Source organism: Nansenia antarctica (assembly GCF_963989245.1).
Source record: "Nansenia antarctica genome assembly, chromosome: 2".
In the NCBI taxonomy this organism is placed as follows: Eukaryota; Metazoa; Chordata; class Actinopteri; order Argentiniformes; family Microstomatidae; genus Nansenia; species Nansenia antarctica.
In genome coordinates this window covers 46,551,313-46,567,664 of record NC_137675.1, presented here as the reverse complement: position 1 = coordinate 46,567,664, position 16,352 = coordinate 46,551,313, and the positions used below count along the sequence as shown (strand labels likewise).

Sequence of the window (16,352 nt, the reverse complement as noted above, 5' to 3'; positions counted from 1 at the left end):
GAATCTAGCATCCTGTTCGTTAGACGCCATCTGATATATGGAGATCTTTCTTGGTCAGGTGGCCGGAAATGATATATTGATGACTCAGAGAGAAGGTTGAATTGTAATCATGCCTGCTCCTAAGAATGTTGTTTACTACTGAGAGTGGGCACACTTAAAGTATGTTTAAGGTTAAACAATGAGTATCACAAATTTGGCATATAGTCACACAAAAACGCATCATATCAGTCGGTGTTCAGTCTTCTGTCAGTAGAAATGTATTTAAAAATCCTTGCCAGTGTGCTACAACAGCTAACCAAGCCTAACCAGTGATGACTGCTGCCTGTTTACTAAAATCATGTTCTATACTAACCTTGTTACATTCTATTAGAGCATACTGTTTCATAAATGGATCGCATTCATACACAGAACTTCACCTGTGGTTCAACCATGTTGTTAATGGTAATTGGTTCAATTTTGCTACTGCCCACCCACCTTACATTGACATTGTATATTACATGTTTGGCATTTTAGCAGATGCCTTTATCCAAAGCGACGTAAGAGCATCGCCTATCCATCAGTCATCATAAGAAATAGTTATCTATGCCAAAACCAGGCAGCTACAAGATGAAGGATTTTTTTTATAGTAGAGAACCTGTACAGGGGGGGGTAGTGGGGATGAGGAGGACTTTAGGAGGGACAGTTAAGATGTAGCCTGAAGAGATGTCTCTGCAATCCTGACAGCAGTGGGCAGCTTGTTCCATCTGCGGGCGCCAGGACAGTGAACAGCTGTGACCAAGTGGCCTTACCTGCACCATCAAATCATAATCACCAAATCAAGTGACCTTACCTGGGGCGGCGGTAGCCTAGACTCTACATACATACATTTACCTTCCTGCAGGCTCTTTAATTGTGTCTCTCTAGTCCCCCCACACTGTAGTTATGGCAACCATCAGGGAGGCAATTCATATGTTTATTTACACTGCATTTAAATTAAATTAAATTTTGCCATTTAGCAGACGCTTTTAATCCAAAGCGATTTACAATTACGAATTACAGGGACATTCCCCCTGGAGTAACTGAGGGCTAAGTGCCTTACTCAAGGGCACACTAGTAGTGGTGTGGTTTCAGGCGGGATTTGAACTCACAACCTTCCGATCACAAGTCCAACTCACTATCCACTAGACCACCACTACCCCTTTAACATGGACAATCGACAGCAATCAATTAAAAAAACAGTGGCAAAAGTGACAGAGGTAGCTAAACAGTTGATTTTGGTCAGTAGGCCCTGTGCAGAGCCTAAAGGCACAGACAGACAGACAGACCAACGTCAGTGGATTCAAGGTTTAGCATTGCGTCGTGAAAGTGCATGGTGTTTTGAAATCACAGTAACCAAAGAATCTCAGTGAAGTCCAATAGAAAAAAAAGAGTAAAGGTGTTAAAACACAGCTGACCATCATAACGTGTGGAGTGCTATAGAAAATCATTCAGGCTCAGTAGCTCAATAAGGCGCATGTCATCGCAGGGTCCCTGGTTCCGATTCCACCCATCGACCTATCCTGCATGTCATCCCTCCTCTCTCTCACCCATCCTTCCTGTCAATCTCTACTGTCTCTATCCTGCATGTCATCCCTCCTCTCTCTCACCCATCCTTCCTGTCAATCTACGGTCTCTCTCCCAATAAAGCAGAAATGCCCTAAAAACATTTCATATATAATATATATACTGTATATATATAATTCAGGACCCATCAAAAACAATCTTCAACCCTCCTGAACTAAACTGACCGTAGTCTCTCTCTCTCTCTCTCTCTCTCTCTCTCTCTCTCTACTCCTCAGGGTGTGTCTCTTCTGGGACATGCCGGTTGGCCAACGGAGCGGGGGTGGGCATGTCCCACTCCAACAGGACACGCCTCTTCCCGAGGGCCACGTTAAGCCGGTCCCTCCCCTTAGGAGTGACGGTCCACCGCTGGGCGGCCAGGCGAGACAGGGCCGGCAGGCGCGGCAGGGCCGACAGCAGGGCCTGCAGCCAGGTGAAGGAGGGGGCGGAGGCGGAAGGTCGTAGGCTGAGGTCGAGGTCCTCCAGTGACCCCAGACCCCCGGCGGCGGCGGCTTCAAAGAAGGCCGCCCAACCCCCCTCCCCCACCCCGCCGTTGTAGGACAGGTCCAATATACGGAGGGACGAGAGGCAGCCACGCTTACACACAGCAGCTAGAGAGAGAGGGTGGTTAGAGAGAGAGAGAGGGTGGTTAGGTAGAGAGAGAGAGGGTGGTTAGGTAGAGAGAGAGGGTGGTTAGAGAGAGAGAGAGGGTGGTTAGAGAGAGAGAGAGGGTGGTTAGAGAGAGAGAGAGGGTGGTTAGAGAGAGAGAGAGAGGGTGGTTAGAGAGAGAGAGAGAGGGTGGTTAGGGAGAGAGAGAGGGTGGTTAGAGAGAGAGAGAGGGTGGTTAGGTAGAGAGAGAGAGGGTGGTTAGGGAGAGAGAGAGAGGGTGGTTAGAGAGAGAGAGAGGGTGGTTAGAGAGAGAGAGAGGGTGGTTAGAGAGAGAGAGAGGGTGGTTAGGTGGAGAGAGAGAGGGTGGTTAGGTAGAGAGAGAGGGTGGTTAGAGAGAGAGAGAGAGGGTGGTTAGAGAGAGAGAGAGGGTGGTTAGGGAGAGAGAGAGGGTGGTTAGGTAGAGAGAGAGAGGGTGGTTAGGTAGAGAGAGAGGGTGGTTAGAGAGAGAGAGAGAGGGTGGTTAGAGAGAGAGAGAGGGTGGTTAGGGAGAGAGAGAGAGGGTGGTTAGAGAGAGAGAGAGAGAGGGTGGTTAGAGAGAGAGAGAGGGTGGTTAGGTAGAGAGAGAGAGGGTGGTTAGGTAGAGAGAGAGAGGGTGGTTAGGGAGAGAGAGAGGGTGGTTAGAGAGAGAGAGAGAGGGTGGTTAGAGAGAGAGAGAGGGTGGTTAGGGAGAGAGAGAGGGTGGTTAGAGAGAGAGAGAGGGTGGTTAGAGAGAGAGAGAGGGTGGTTAGAGAGAGAGAGAGAGGGTGGTTAGAGAGAGAGAGAGAGGGTGGTTAGAGAGAGAGAGAGAGAGGGTGGTTAGGTAGAGAGAGAGAGGGTGGTTAGGGAGAGAGAGAGGGTGGTTAGAGAGAGAGAGAGGGTGGTTAGGTAGAGAGAGAGAGGGTGGTTAGAGAGAGAGAGAGGGTGGTTAGGGAGAGAGAGAGAGGGTGGTTAGGGAGAGAGAGAGGGTGGTTAGGGAGAGAGAGAGAGGGTGGTTAGGTAGAGAGAGAGAGGGTGGTTAGGGAGAGAGAGAGAGGGTGGTTAGAGAGAGAGAGAGGGTGGTTAGGTAGAGAGAGAGAGGGTGGTTAGAGAGAGAGAGAGGGTGGTTAGGGAGAGAGAGAGGGTGGTTAGGGAGAGAGAGAGAGAGGGTGGTTAGGTAGAGAGAGAGAGAGGGTGGTTAGGTAGAGAGAGAGAGGGTGGTTAGAGAGAGAGAGAGGGTGGTTAGGTAGAGAGAGAGGGTGGTTAGGTAGAGAGAGAGAGGGTGGTTAGGGAGAGAGAGAGAGAGGGTGGTTAGGTAGAGAGAGAGAGAGGGTGGTTAGGTAGAGAGAGAGAGGGTGGTTAGAGAGAGAGAGAGGGTGGTTAGAGAGAGAGAGGGTGGTTAGGGAGAGAGAGAGGGTGGTTAGGGAGAGAGAGAGAGAGTGGTTAGGTAGAGAGAGAGGGTGGTTAGGGAGAGAGAGAGAGAGAGGGTGGTTAGGTAGAGAGAGAGGGTGGTTAGAGAGAGAGAGAGAGGGTGGTTAGGGAGAGAGAGAGAGAGTGGTTAGGTAGAGAGAGAGGGTGGTTAGGGAGAAAGAGAGAGGGTGGTTAGGTAGAGAGAGAGGGTGGTTAGGTAGAGAGAGAGAGGGTGGTTAGGTAGAGAGAGAGAGGGTGGTTAGGTAGAGAGAGAGAGGGTGGTTAGAGAGAGAGAGAGGGTGGTTAGAGAGAGAGAGAGAGGGTGGTTAGGGAGAGAGAGAGGGTGGTTAGGGAGAGAGAGAGAGGGTGGTTAGAGGGAGAGAGAGAGGGTGGTTAGGTGGAGAGAGAGAGGGTGGTTAGAGAGAGAGAGAGAGGGTGGTTAGGTGGAGAGAGAGGGTGGTTAGAGAGAGAGAGAGAGGGTGGAGAGATGGAGCAAGAGAAAGAGAGGGGGAGTGTGTGAGTATATGTGTGTGTGTGTTTTTACAGTACAACCAATTTTCTTTTGCCCAATTTTAACTCAACCCCTATGAACTTGTGTAGAGATAGAGAGAGAGAGAGAGAGAGAGGGTGTGTGCGTGCGTGTGTGTGTGTGTGTGTTACCCAGCAGAAGCAGGTCGTCGGTGGTGAGGTCACAGCTGTTGAGACGAAGCTCCTGGATGACTGACGGCTGCAGAGAGTTCAACAGCAGAGAGAGCCGCCCGCCCACCACCTTACACCAAGAAACATCCACACTCACCAGGCACGGCACGGCCATGGCTGCGTCACACACACACACACACACACACACACACACACACACACACACACACACATTTACACCAGGGACTGTAGCATGTTGTGGAATGCCGTGTTTATGCTCTGGGTTTATGTTCTATGTACAGGGGTGCAAACTGGTGATGGCCCAAAAAAGGTGACACGTTTTTTGCCTGAAAATGATCAATGCGCCGCACTAATGGTGCTAAATGGATATCGCTAGCACTAACGGTGGTCTAACAATGATGCGCGTGTACAGTAAGTAGCAGTAGCCCTGACCGTAACACCTGCAATTACTTCGAAAACTGTTTACTTCGAAATCCATTCCCAAGATGGCCGCGCGCTTAGTCGCGCTTAGTCGCCGCAGCTGGGGGGCTACCACACTGGTGTTTCATTGTGTTTTTAAGAACATTTGTATGTTCACTTTTTTTTTAGTACTTATAGGGAACAGTTATGTATATAGTACCTACAGCAGGCTCGACTTATTAGAAGTCGGCACGCAAAACGACAAGATAGTTACGGCGGATTTCCTGGAGCAATACAGAATTGACAAGGACATCGCCAGGCTACCGGGAGAGCCCTGGTTCTCAGTCCCCTCCCTGAGGCGGAAACGCCGGCGGCGAGACCGTAGGAAACGGCGAGGCCGCCGGGGAGGCCTGCTAGCAAGGCTGAGGAGAAGCCCAAACAAACCAGCTTTGCCAAGCATTTTCCTCTCTAACGTCAGATCCCTGACGAACAAGATGGATGAACTGAGACTACAGGTGGCCAAAAACAACATCGTAGGGGATAGCTGTGTGATTATTCTGACCGAAACCTGGCTAAATGACAACATTGTGGACGCTACTGTTAGCTTGGAGGGACGTACGTTGCACCGCGCTGACCGAACGGAGCTTAGTGAGAATACCCGCGGAGGCGGCCTCATTATATCTACGAAGGACAGCTGGTGCTTAAACACGAAAACTGTAAGTAGCCACTGCTCCCCAGACCTGGAATACTTGACTGTTAAATGCCGACCCACATACCTCCCTAGGGAGTTTAACGCGGTGCTAATTACATGTGTGTATATAGCGCCTAGCGCAGACAGCAAAGTAGCATTGGCGCGACTATATGAAGTCATTAGTAGCCAACAAAGCACTGATCCACAGGCTATTCACATCATAGCGGGGGACTTTAATCATGTCGACCTGAAGGCAGTACTACCCAAGTTCTATCAGCATGTGAAATGTGCAACGAGAGGAGAAAAAACACTGGACAAGGTACACACCAACATCAAACGTGCTTACAAGGCTAGTCCGCTAGCTCATCTAGGCATGTCTGACCATGTGTCAATCCTCCTGATTCCTGCATACACTACAATGGGGAAAAGTTCTCCCATCACCACTAAGACTGTCAGAACCTGGCCAGAAGGGTCCGCTCCACTGCAGATCTGCCTAAATGACACCCTATGGCAGGAATATGAGCATGAGGACCTGGAACAGTACACGTCGTCGGTTCTGAACCACATAGTGAACTGCACCAACTCAGTCACCGTGGACAAACGGGTCCGGGTCTACCCCAACACGAAGCCATGGATGACTGGGAAGGTCCAAAAACTGATCAACGCGAGGGACAACGCCTTCTTCGCAGGGAAGCGCACACCGCTGTACAGCTCCACCAGGGCCAACCTAAAGCGCGGCATCAAAGCGGCCAAGGCAGAGCACAGAGAGAAGATTGAGGAATGCCTCCTGAGCAACGACTCCAGGCGGATGTGGCAGGGGGTTCAGCAGATTACAAACTTCAGAGCCAACAGGCTCACAGCCGCAGAGGACGACCCCCTGCTGGCGGGAAAGCTGAACACCTTCTACGCCCGGTTCGACGAGGGGCGAACGGAGGTAACCGCAACACAAACACCACTCTCTCCAGCTCTCAGCAGCCTCACCCTCACAGAGCATGAGGTGAGACGCGTACTGAAGGCGGTGGACCCCAGGAAAGCCTCGGGCCGGATGGCGTCCTGGGACGGGTGCTGAGAGACTGCGCCGACCAGCTGGCCGGGGTTTTCACCAACATCTTTAACCAGTCCCTGTCCCAGGCCACCGTCCCACCCTGCCTGAAAACCTCAACTATCATCCCAGTCCCGAAGAAAAGCACGGTGAGCTGCCTAAACGACTACCGCCCGGTGGCACTCACACAAATCATCATGAAGTGCTTCGAGAAACTAGTCCGGGCCCACATACTCACACGCCTCCCGCCCAACCTGGATCCATACCAGTTCGCCTACAGAGCCCACAGGTCCACAGAGGACGCCATAGCGACGACTCTCCACGCCACTCTATTCCACCTGGAGAGGGGAAACAGCTACGCGAGACTGCTCTTCGTGGACTTCAGCTCCGCCTTCAACACCATCCTTCCAGACAGGCTAGTGACCAAACTACTAGACCTGTGTCTATCACACTCTATATGTGCGTGGATCAAGGACTTCCTGACCGACCGCCCCCAGAGGGTGCGGGTGGGCCCCCACACCTCCACAGCCCTCAGCCTCAGCACTGGGTCCCCCCAGGGCTGCGTGCTAAGCCCCATCCTCTACAACCTCTACACCCACGACTTCACCCCCGTCCACCCCAGCAACTACATCGTAAAGTTTGCAGACGACACCACCGTGGTGGGATGTATCTCGGGGGGGGACGAGGCGGCGTACAGGGATGAGGTAGAGCAACTGAGCAAGCTGTGCAAGGTTAACAACCTGCTGCTAAACAAGTCAAAGACCCAGGAATTCATCGTAGACTTCAGGAGGAAAAAGTCCGAGATCCAGCCCCTGCTCATCGACGGAGAGAGCGTGGAGAGAGTCTCAACCCTCCGATTCCTGGGACATCACATGCGGGATGACCTGGCCTGGAAGGACAACACAAAAGGCACCATCAAGAGGGCACAACAGCGGCTATACACCCTGAGATGCCTCAGGAAAGAACACAACAAGCAGGAGATACTGGTGGCCTTCTACCACGGCGCAGTGGAGAGCATCCTCACCTACGGCATCTGCAACTGGTTCCACAGCTGCACAACAGCGGAGAGAAACGCGCTACAGAGAGTCGTGAGAACAGCACAGAAGATCACCGGCGCCCCCCTCCCCTCTCTGGAAGAGCTGTACAACACACGCTGTCTCAGGAAGGCCTCCAAGATCTCCAGGGACCCGACCCACCCTGGGCACGTACACTTTATCAGGCTGCCCTCGAATAGGAGGTACAGGACCCCGGCCGCTAAGACAAACAGACTGAAGAACTGCTTCTACCACAGGGCCGTCAAGGCCCTGAACACAGCAAAGGCCTAAGTTCTGGGCCCAGGACAGTCCGGACGGATTGTATGGCAGCTAGTGCTGAGGCACAAACATGTACATTTCAAGCCTGCAAACTGTGACACTTTAAAATAACGTGAAAAAATACGTTTGTGCAATATGACAACCCTAGTTGACTATCTGTGCAGTATAGTACAGTGGATTGTGTACATAGCCTTTATTTATGTAAACCAGCTCCTTACCTTCTTGTGATTTTATGCTTTTTCTAAAAAGAAAAAAAAAAATCCTTTCCTAACACCAGGGGAGCCACCCCTCCTAAATTTCGTTGTTTGGTACCTGTACTGTAGCAATGACAAATAAAGTCCATTCATTCATTCATTCATTACTGTGACTCCACACTGTCTGGAATTGTACCTAGCTATTTCAACAGCAGCAGAGTTTAGCAGACAGGAAGATTAGTTAGCTCACGCATCATGTGACTTGGATGAGACTTAGACCCCCCGCCTCCCCCACACACAAAAAAAAAGATCTACACGATTCACATGGATGACCTATTTTGAGGTAAAAACAGCTCATTTTGCACCCCTGTATGTATGCAGGCAGCACTAGTCGAGTACCGAGCGTGGCGAACGACTCCTCGTTCAGGCTGCAGCCCCCGAGCGGGAGGCGCCTCATCTGTGCCAGCGGCAGGGCGGGGAGGAGAGCGCTGACCACCCCCCCGGCAGCCTTGTTGGAGGACAGGTCCAGCTCTGTCAGCTCAGGGAGGGAGGGCAGCGCCTGGACTGAAGCCAAAAACAAGAGGCTTCATTTTTGCACAAACACACACTCAGTGATGTGTACATACACGGAAATGCGCAACGCCAATAAGCATAAGCGCACACGCACGCACACACACGCACGCGCACAAGCACACATGTACGCACACACACACGTACGCACACACACATACGCACACACACGCGCACACACACGCACGCACACTCTCACACACACACACACACGCTCGCGCGCACACACACGCACGCACACGCACACGCACGCACACATACACACACACACACACACAGACACAGAGCCTCACTGAGGGCGTCCAGGTCCGTGAGTGTGAGACAGCAGAGGTGCATGTCCAGGCTCTCCAGGCGTGTGAGGTGAGCCAGGTGAGGGGTGAGGAGAGACAGGCCTCCGGCCACGCCTCTGTTACCAGACAGGTCCAACGCCCGCAGGGAGGGGAGGCTGCCGAGCGAACCGCCTAGGGGGGAGACAACAACGGCGTTAAGACAAACATCACCAACTCTTTGAGAACCTGTAGCAGATTCCATGTTGTTCATTGTTTTCCTATTACTGTTTGTTATTAACCAACATGTTTTAATCGTGGCCCTTGCACACACTCCTACACACACACACACGTCATGAGTAAGAGGCCCCTTACCCAGAATGCTGAGGGTGTGTGGCGTCAGGCCGCAGGCATGCATGTTTAACGTGGTGAGTGAGGGGGTGTGAGAGAGGTAGGGGGCCAGCCCGACCATGCCCCCAGACCCCCCCCCCTCCTCTGGCTCGGCCAGGAGAGGGTTACAGGACACATCCAACACACACAGTCTGGGGAGGCCAGTCACTATACAACCTGAGGGAGGGAGGGAGGGAGGGAGGGAGGAAGGGAGGGAGGGAAGGCAACACAGACGTTACAGTAGTATATGTGTCACGTTCTAATGCTTTGGTCCTCACATCGGGATTTGATGTAATGATCAGACTTTTCTTTTGTAAAATGTGAACACATTTCCGCGTTGTTGAAAATCAATAACACATCGCTAGTCAACTAACACAGCTTGTTTTGTGAGCCTGCTAACAACATGAAGTAGTGTTATAGTTAACTAGGTAGCAGTGGGGATTACTCACCCAATCCATTGCGTTGCAGTATTTTGGCTTGACTAGCGAGTTTGTGTTGTGATCCTCTACAACGTTGAAACGTAGTTCCGTGTTTCAAAAGAAAAGTCCGAGCATTTTGATTGGTTGCCGACATGCGGACCAAAACACTAAAACGTGTCATATATTTATGCACTCACTGTACTCTAAGTCGCTTCGGGTAAAATATCACATATACATATAAAGTACAGTTCATCAGGTTTTAGTTGAGGGTATTTGTAGAAATATCGGTTTCACCATTTAGAAAGAACAACATGTTTTATACATAGCCTACAGTAGCCCCCCTATTTCAGGACACCAAAGTATTTGGAAAATTGGCTTGCCTCATTGTGGATCCAATAGAGCAGTGTTCTGGTACTAACAGGGTGTGCACTAACACTAACACCCCTGACCACTACCAGGAGTGTTTTCTTTCTCTCCTAAGAAATTGGGGGGTAAATGTGTGTGTGTGTGTGTGTGTGTGTGTGTGTGTGTGTGTGTGTCTCTGCGTGTGTGTGTGTGTGTGTGTGTGTGCGTGTGTGTGTGTGTGTGTGTGTGTACCCAGAATAGAGGCGTCGGCTGCAGTGAGCTGGCAGGCCACAAGATGAAGCTCTCCCATGGTTGGGTGGAGTTTACCCACAATGCCTTGCAAAGCCCCATCCCCGACGGCAACATTCCAGGAAAGGTCGAGAACCTCCAATACAGGAATACAATCCATGGCTTCACCTAAACACACACACACACACACACACACACATTCAGATATCCTGTAAAAAAATAAACATGAATGACGTTATGTGTCATCGCTGTTTAAGCCCCACCCAGTGCAGTGATGTCATCAGCATTCAGCCTACAGCTGCAGAGCCTCAGGGTTCTGAGCCCGCCCACATGCTGGAGGTGAGAGGTCAACGCCCTCAGAGACCCTCCCAGGAGGTCGTTCCACGACAGGTCCATCTCCTCCAACAGAGACAAGGATGGGAGCAACGTCGCTGAGAGAGAGAGAAAGAAGAGAGAGGGCAGAGTGAGTTAGAGAACCATAGATGTGTGTGTGTCAGGGTTTCCGTTAACCGGTAATTCCCGGTCTTTGTCCGGTAAAATTAGTGGAAGTCCGACAAGTTGAAAACTCGTCGGACATAAATGTCCGGTGAAAATAATTCCCTCTAACCATTTTCAGCTGAGCACCAAACACACACACAGAACACTGCCCGAGAGAGAAGGACCCGCCCCCTTTAGTTAGCCTATAGGCTATAGGCTAACTAAAGGGGGCGGGTCCTTCTCTCTCGGGCAGTGTTACACGAGTGTGTGTGTGTTTGGTGCTCAGCTGAAAATGGTGTCCCGAAGCGGAGCGCTTTAACTTTATCGCACAATAACAAGGATAACAAACAAAACGGACAACATTTACACTAAGATGGAGACAAACTTCAGCGATATGATCTAACAGCCGGTCTTCAGGACGACATACAGACCCGTATGAGCTTACAGGGCTATCCCCTATCTATCTGAGAAAAGGCATAGCCTAGCCCTAGGCTGTAACATCGAACGGAAATTAGCCTATACGCATTGCAAGTTAATTTAAAGCCTATTTATTTTCAAAGAGTTTTATTCTATTTTATTTTATCTGATAAAAGGCATATGAACGGAAATTAGGCTAGCCGTGTCACGCCAGAAGCCTACATGCTTGCACTGTTACTGTTCAATAAAATGTTATACATCTAGACATTGTGGTATTTCTTTATATACGTATCCCAGACTGCCTATCAATTGTTTCTCAATAAACAGTTATGTTCTCCCCATTGTCATACTCCCGAGCTAAACGAAATGCCTTCCCAACCAGCGAGACCTGGTTATAGAAATGACGTTGTTTTATTGATTTAAAAAAAAGGGTAAAACTGGAAAGAGAAAATAGAAAACTCACATTAATCCCAAACAATTTAACAAACTTCAGTTATCGTAATGTGGAGTCCGTTCATTGATCGATGCTGTCTGTTCAGTTCCCAGTGAGGCGCCCGTTCAGCGCTGGATTTGACGCATGGCATAGCGCGCATGCGTCAAATCATGTTATATTATTATATATTATATAGCTCGCATCTAATCGTATCGGATGAGAAATAGACATTAAATGGCATATATAGGCCGCTACACAACAGTAATCACCGCGACAAACAGCTATATTAGATTTGAAAAAAAGAAATATGATTTTGAAAAAAAAAAAATTTATTATATTTTAATATGATGACCGGAATATATCACGTTTGTCCGGTAAATCGAATTCGTCCCGGACACGATGTCCGACGGCAAATTTTTCTAACGGAAACCCTGGTGTGTGTGTGTGTGTGTGTGTATGTGTGTGTGTGTGTGTGTGTGTGTGTGTGTGAGTGTGTGTACTCTATGTAATATGTGTGTTGCTTTTATGCCTGCCTAACCAGTAGTTGATTTGTTGATTTTAATTGTTTTTATTGTTTTAGGTTTCCAAGTGCCAACTGAACATCTGGCCAGGGACTACGGACTTAAACTAGCCTAACTCCGGCATATTGCATTTGTGTCTCATATGTATTTTAATATGCACTGTCCCTGTGAAATAAACAATAAACTAAACTAAACTACTCACCCAGTTCCAATGTGTCTGTAGCAGTGAGATCACAGTGAGCCAGACTCAGACTCCTGGTGTCTGCCTTCTTCCCCAACCTCTGCAGAAAGGCACACACACGCCCCCACCCCATATCACACACACTCTCCGCCTGGTCTGCTGAGTCAGGAACATCAGCTACTGTTAGGACACATCAGACACACATCATGTCATCAGTCATTGTGTCATTCAGGGGATCACCTTCTCAGCCGTAAATGAAACAACTTTAACAATATACAGTACATGTACACATAACACACACACACACACACACACACACACACACACACATACTTGCTCCCTCTATTTTCCTCTCCTTTTCCCGCTTTCCGCCTCCTCTCACCTATTCCTTCTCCTCCCTGCCTTTCTTCCCTCTCTTCCGTCTCTTTACCCTCCGGGATCCCTCCGCCATCCGAGGGGCGAGAGAGGAAACGTCCTGAGGAGGACTTCCTGTCAGTGGCCGTTCGTTTCCTGCGAATCTGGTTCAAGATGAGGTCGAAGGGCGAACGCCTCTGGCCTGCCTCTCGCCCCCTCTGGGCATCTGGCCAATCAAAAACACAACATGAGTCTTTACAGCAAACAAGCACACACAGAGAGAGCATTACAAAAGAAAAAAGCACAACCTGAGTGATGTATTTATGATATGATGGTTGGAGAAGTTGCCCTAACCTACCTCAAGACATATTAGGCTGGCCTCTACTAACATCCATTCATTAAAATACTTATATCGTTGCATAATACGGGGTAATATGCAACGCTGCAGCAGCGCAATAGCTCTAACTTTTGATATCATTGGTTATGCTGGAATGGACACGGGGCGGTCAGCTTGCTTAAATCCAGACATGAAACAACGTACCTGGAGATTCCATTCTTCAGCCGAGCAGTCGACCCCAGGGACAGCACAGTAATCTATTATAATAAATGATACACTAGTTTATTTCAAAAGGCACAACTATACAGACAACATAAGACGGCATATTTTACAGTCTCTCGATCATGCAAGAAGTGCACACACAGATACTATAATCATAATCTTGACAGATCACTTTTGATTTGTTTTTTGTATATGAATATCGAGTGCACTCAGATGGCAACGCGCGCAAACACAAACATCGCACCGTATTCACAAGCCTATAAAACGAGACACGATCTCTTTGCAATATGACAGGATAATAAGCGTCTCACATGAATTCTGTCTGTACACAAATTGCACTTTCTGGTGTATATTTTACCTGGGAGCGTGATATTGTCCGTGCCAAGCTTACTGGTACTTTCACTCCGTGATGACACGTGATGTCTCGTGCTCCTCAGGTGTGTCATCGCGGAAGTGTCCCGTGTTTGGATGGAACTCCTTTCGTAAACACACATTGGCTGTGTTCCCATGTGTTCTTGCACCCTATCTAGAATGTGTACCGTACTTGCTATACTTACTTGCTGTACTTGCATCAGATTATACAGTGGTGCTTGAAAGTATGTGAACCCCTTGTGCAATCATAGATTTATATATTTTTTACCATGACATCTTTATTTAATCAGAACCAGTCTTTTTTATCTGATTTAACAGGTTTTTAATTACCAATTCCATAAGTTGGTTTAGAGGGAACCATGCATTGAGTAGAACAACTAAATTATAAAGAAATTAGTGCAGGTGCAAAAATAAGTCAACCTCTTCAGTCAATAGCTTGTAGATTAGAACCTCCATTAACAGCGATAACTTGGAGTAAACGTCTAATATAGCCACTTATCAATCTCTGACATCTGTTTTGAGGTATTTTTGCCTCCTTACAGAAGTGAGTCAATTGAGTGAGGTTTGAGGGGTGTCTGGTATTAACTTCCTGCTTCAGGTCCTGTCACAGCATATCAACTGGATTTAGGTCAGAACTTTGACTTGACCAAACCAAAACACAAATCTTCTTTATCCTGAGCCATTCTTTGGTAGATTTGTTTGAATGCCTTGGGTCCTTGTCTTGTTGAAAGACCAATTTTCAGCCCACCTTTAGCTCCTTGACCGATGGCTTGAAGTTGTGTTAAAAAATCTCCTGGTATACTACAAAAGTCATGGATCCCTTATAGTCTAGCAGGAAGGGCCCTCAGATTTTGAGATACCCTACCCGAGGTAGAGCAAATGACAACAATGATTTTTCTTATCTTTAGGGTCTCCCATTAATGAAATTGATTGTTGTCAAATTTTATTTTTGGGGAAAATATGTTTTTTTGGTTGTTCTTTAGAGCTACCCCAATCCCTGAAAAAGAGCCAAATTAGACCAGGCCGAATATGGGGAAGGTGACAAAAAAGCCCATAAGTTGAGAATGATCACTCTTTTCCTCTTCAGATTTGCTGAGGTATGAACCAGGTGGTTGTCCTACATCACCAAATAGTCAGACAACTATTTACCTAAATAAATACTGAATTATAGTCCTGTAAACTTAGCTTTAGTTTAGACGGAAATTGTACTTTTTGGCGACAGGAACATAGGACTCCATCACTTTTCTCTCATTTATCAGAAAAACAGAAATCCCTGAAAAATATATCATTACTGAATTGTCTAGGGTGCTATTGAACAATAACCAGTAGTTGTATGGAAATATCTCATACAGTTCTATTGCAAATTAGATTTCTTTAGACATAGGCCTACCTCTTCTCTGATACAGTCAAATTCCGAATGGGGGATAAGTGGCATAATAGCCTATAAGTTAAGAATGCTCACTCTGATGGTCATCATATTTGGAGAGGGAAATACCAGGTGGCTGAACTACATCACCAAATAGTCAGAATAAGAGTAACCCAATAAAATAAAGTTTATTAGTTCTAAATTGCAAGCCTCTAAAACATAGGTGTAAATAGTACAGGTTTTATTAAAACTGGAACCTTAATTCAAAGTACAGTATAGAAATAATTTTGAAGCTTGACAGTGGAACACTCTCTGCCACTCTGGTTTGAGTGACAGCTGCATGTTTCAAAACTGTGTAGCCAACTGGGCAGCAGCAGCCATAACAATCTCCATCTCAGAGGGAGAGGGGCTGTGTATTGACAGTTCTGTTCAGATTATCACCAATCTAATGACAGATAACAGGTAACACATATGTCCAACTATGATATTAATATGTTGTTGAATATGTTGTTAGATTTGTGAGCTTTTAAACCATAGTGCAGGCATTCTGATCTAGGCAGAGGCTAGCAGAGGCTAGCTAACATAGGCTAGCTAACAGAGGCTAGCTAACAGAGGCTAGCATAAGTTAATTGTGTGTGCGTGCGTGTGTGTGTGTGTTTTCCATATTTACCAGAGTTCACTGTAACAATGGAGCCAACAGGGCCAACGCAGACAGCTAGCCAGCCATATTTACAGACACAGGATGAAAAGGTCTGCTTATTATGTGAAAAAGCTCTACAAGGACATCAAAATAATCCATATGTCAAGAATCCCAGCTTACAAGGACTCAGAACCATACGTTGCTCAAGGACGAGATAATGAAGTTCATAAGAGACTATCGCCCCACTCAGATGACATACTGTCCTTCAAGGTCAAGGTTTCATATCACAGGTCATGTCGGGCCAGTTATTCAAGCACACATAACTATACGCCTACAACCAGTGATCAAGAACCACCCCAGGATCAGTGTCAAAGTAAAAGACTTAGACTGTCCAGAGACACTAGATTTGACATCCGTAGCCAGTGTTTCATTTGCAGCCAATGTTTCAATTGCAGCCAGAAAGTCACAAAGAGAGAAGGCCTGACCCCTATATGTACCGGTACAGGTGAAAGTACAAGGTCAAAGGTCCTCAATGCAGCCTCAGAGAGGTTTGATGAAATAATACATCACCGTATGCTGACCTATGAAGATCTTTTTGCCTATGATGCAAAGTATCACAGAAGTTGCCTAGGACACTATCTTTCAGAAAGGAACATTCTAGCAGCTAGAAACAAACATTTAACAGAAAAGAAGTTAAATGAACATGAAAGAGCTTTCATTGAGCTAACTGAAGAATTAACTAAGACAGTTTTTTCAAAGCATATGACTGTCACAACACTGAGTGCTGTAACTGAGAGCTATAAAGGAAAACTGAGTACAGCTACAGAACCAACAATGTATAAATCCTGGAAACTCAAAGAAAAGATGAACCAGCATTATGGG

General features: G+C 47.7%; 1 protein-coding gene across 1 annotated transcript; it reads right to left on the bottom strand.

Moving 5' to 3' along the window:
* Window positions 1-1,806: 1,806 nt before the first annotated feature.
* On the bottom strand, window positions 1,807-13,538 carry LOC308150192 (leucine-rich repeat-containing protein 31-like; the record flags this gene model as incomplete). The annotated part of the gene is made up of 10 exons (XM_080523051.1): window positions 1,807-2,189; window positions 4,273-4,428; window positions 8,311-8,475; window positions 8,775-8,942; window positions 9,123-9,314; window positions 10,154-10,318; window positions 10,414-10,581; window positions 12,201-12,359; window positions 12,610-12,759; window positions 13,451-13,538. 10 exons carry the CDS (start codon window positions 13,536-13,538, stop codon window positions 1,807-1,809), a joined length of 1,794 nt encoding a protein of 597 aa, XP_080379177.1.
* Between the last annotated feature and the right edge of the window lie 2,814 nt (window positions 13,539-16,352).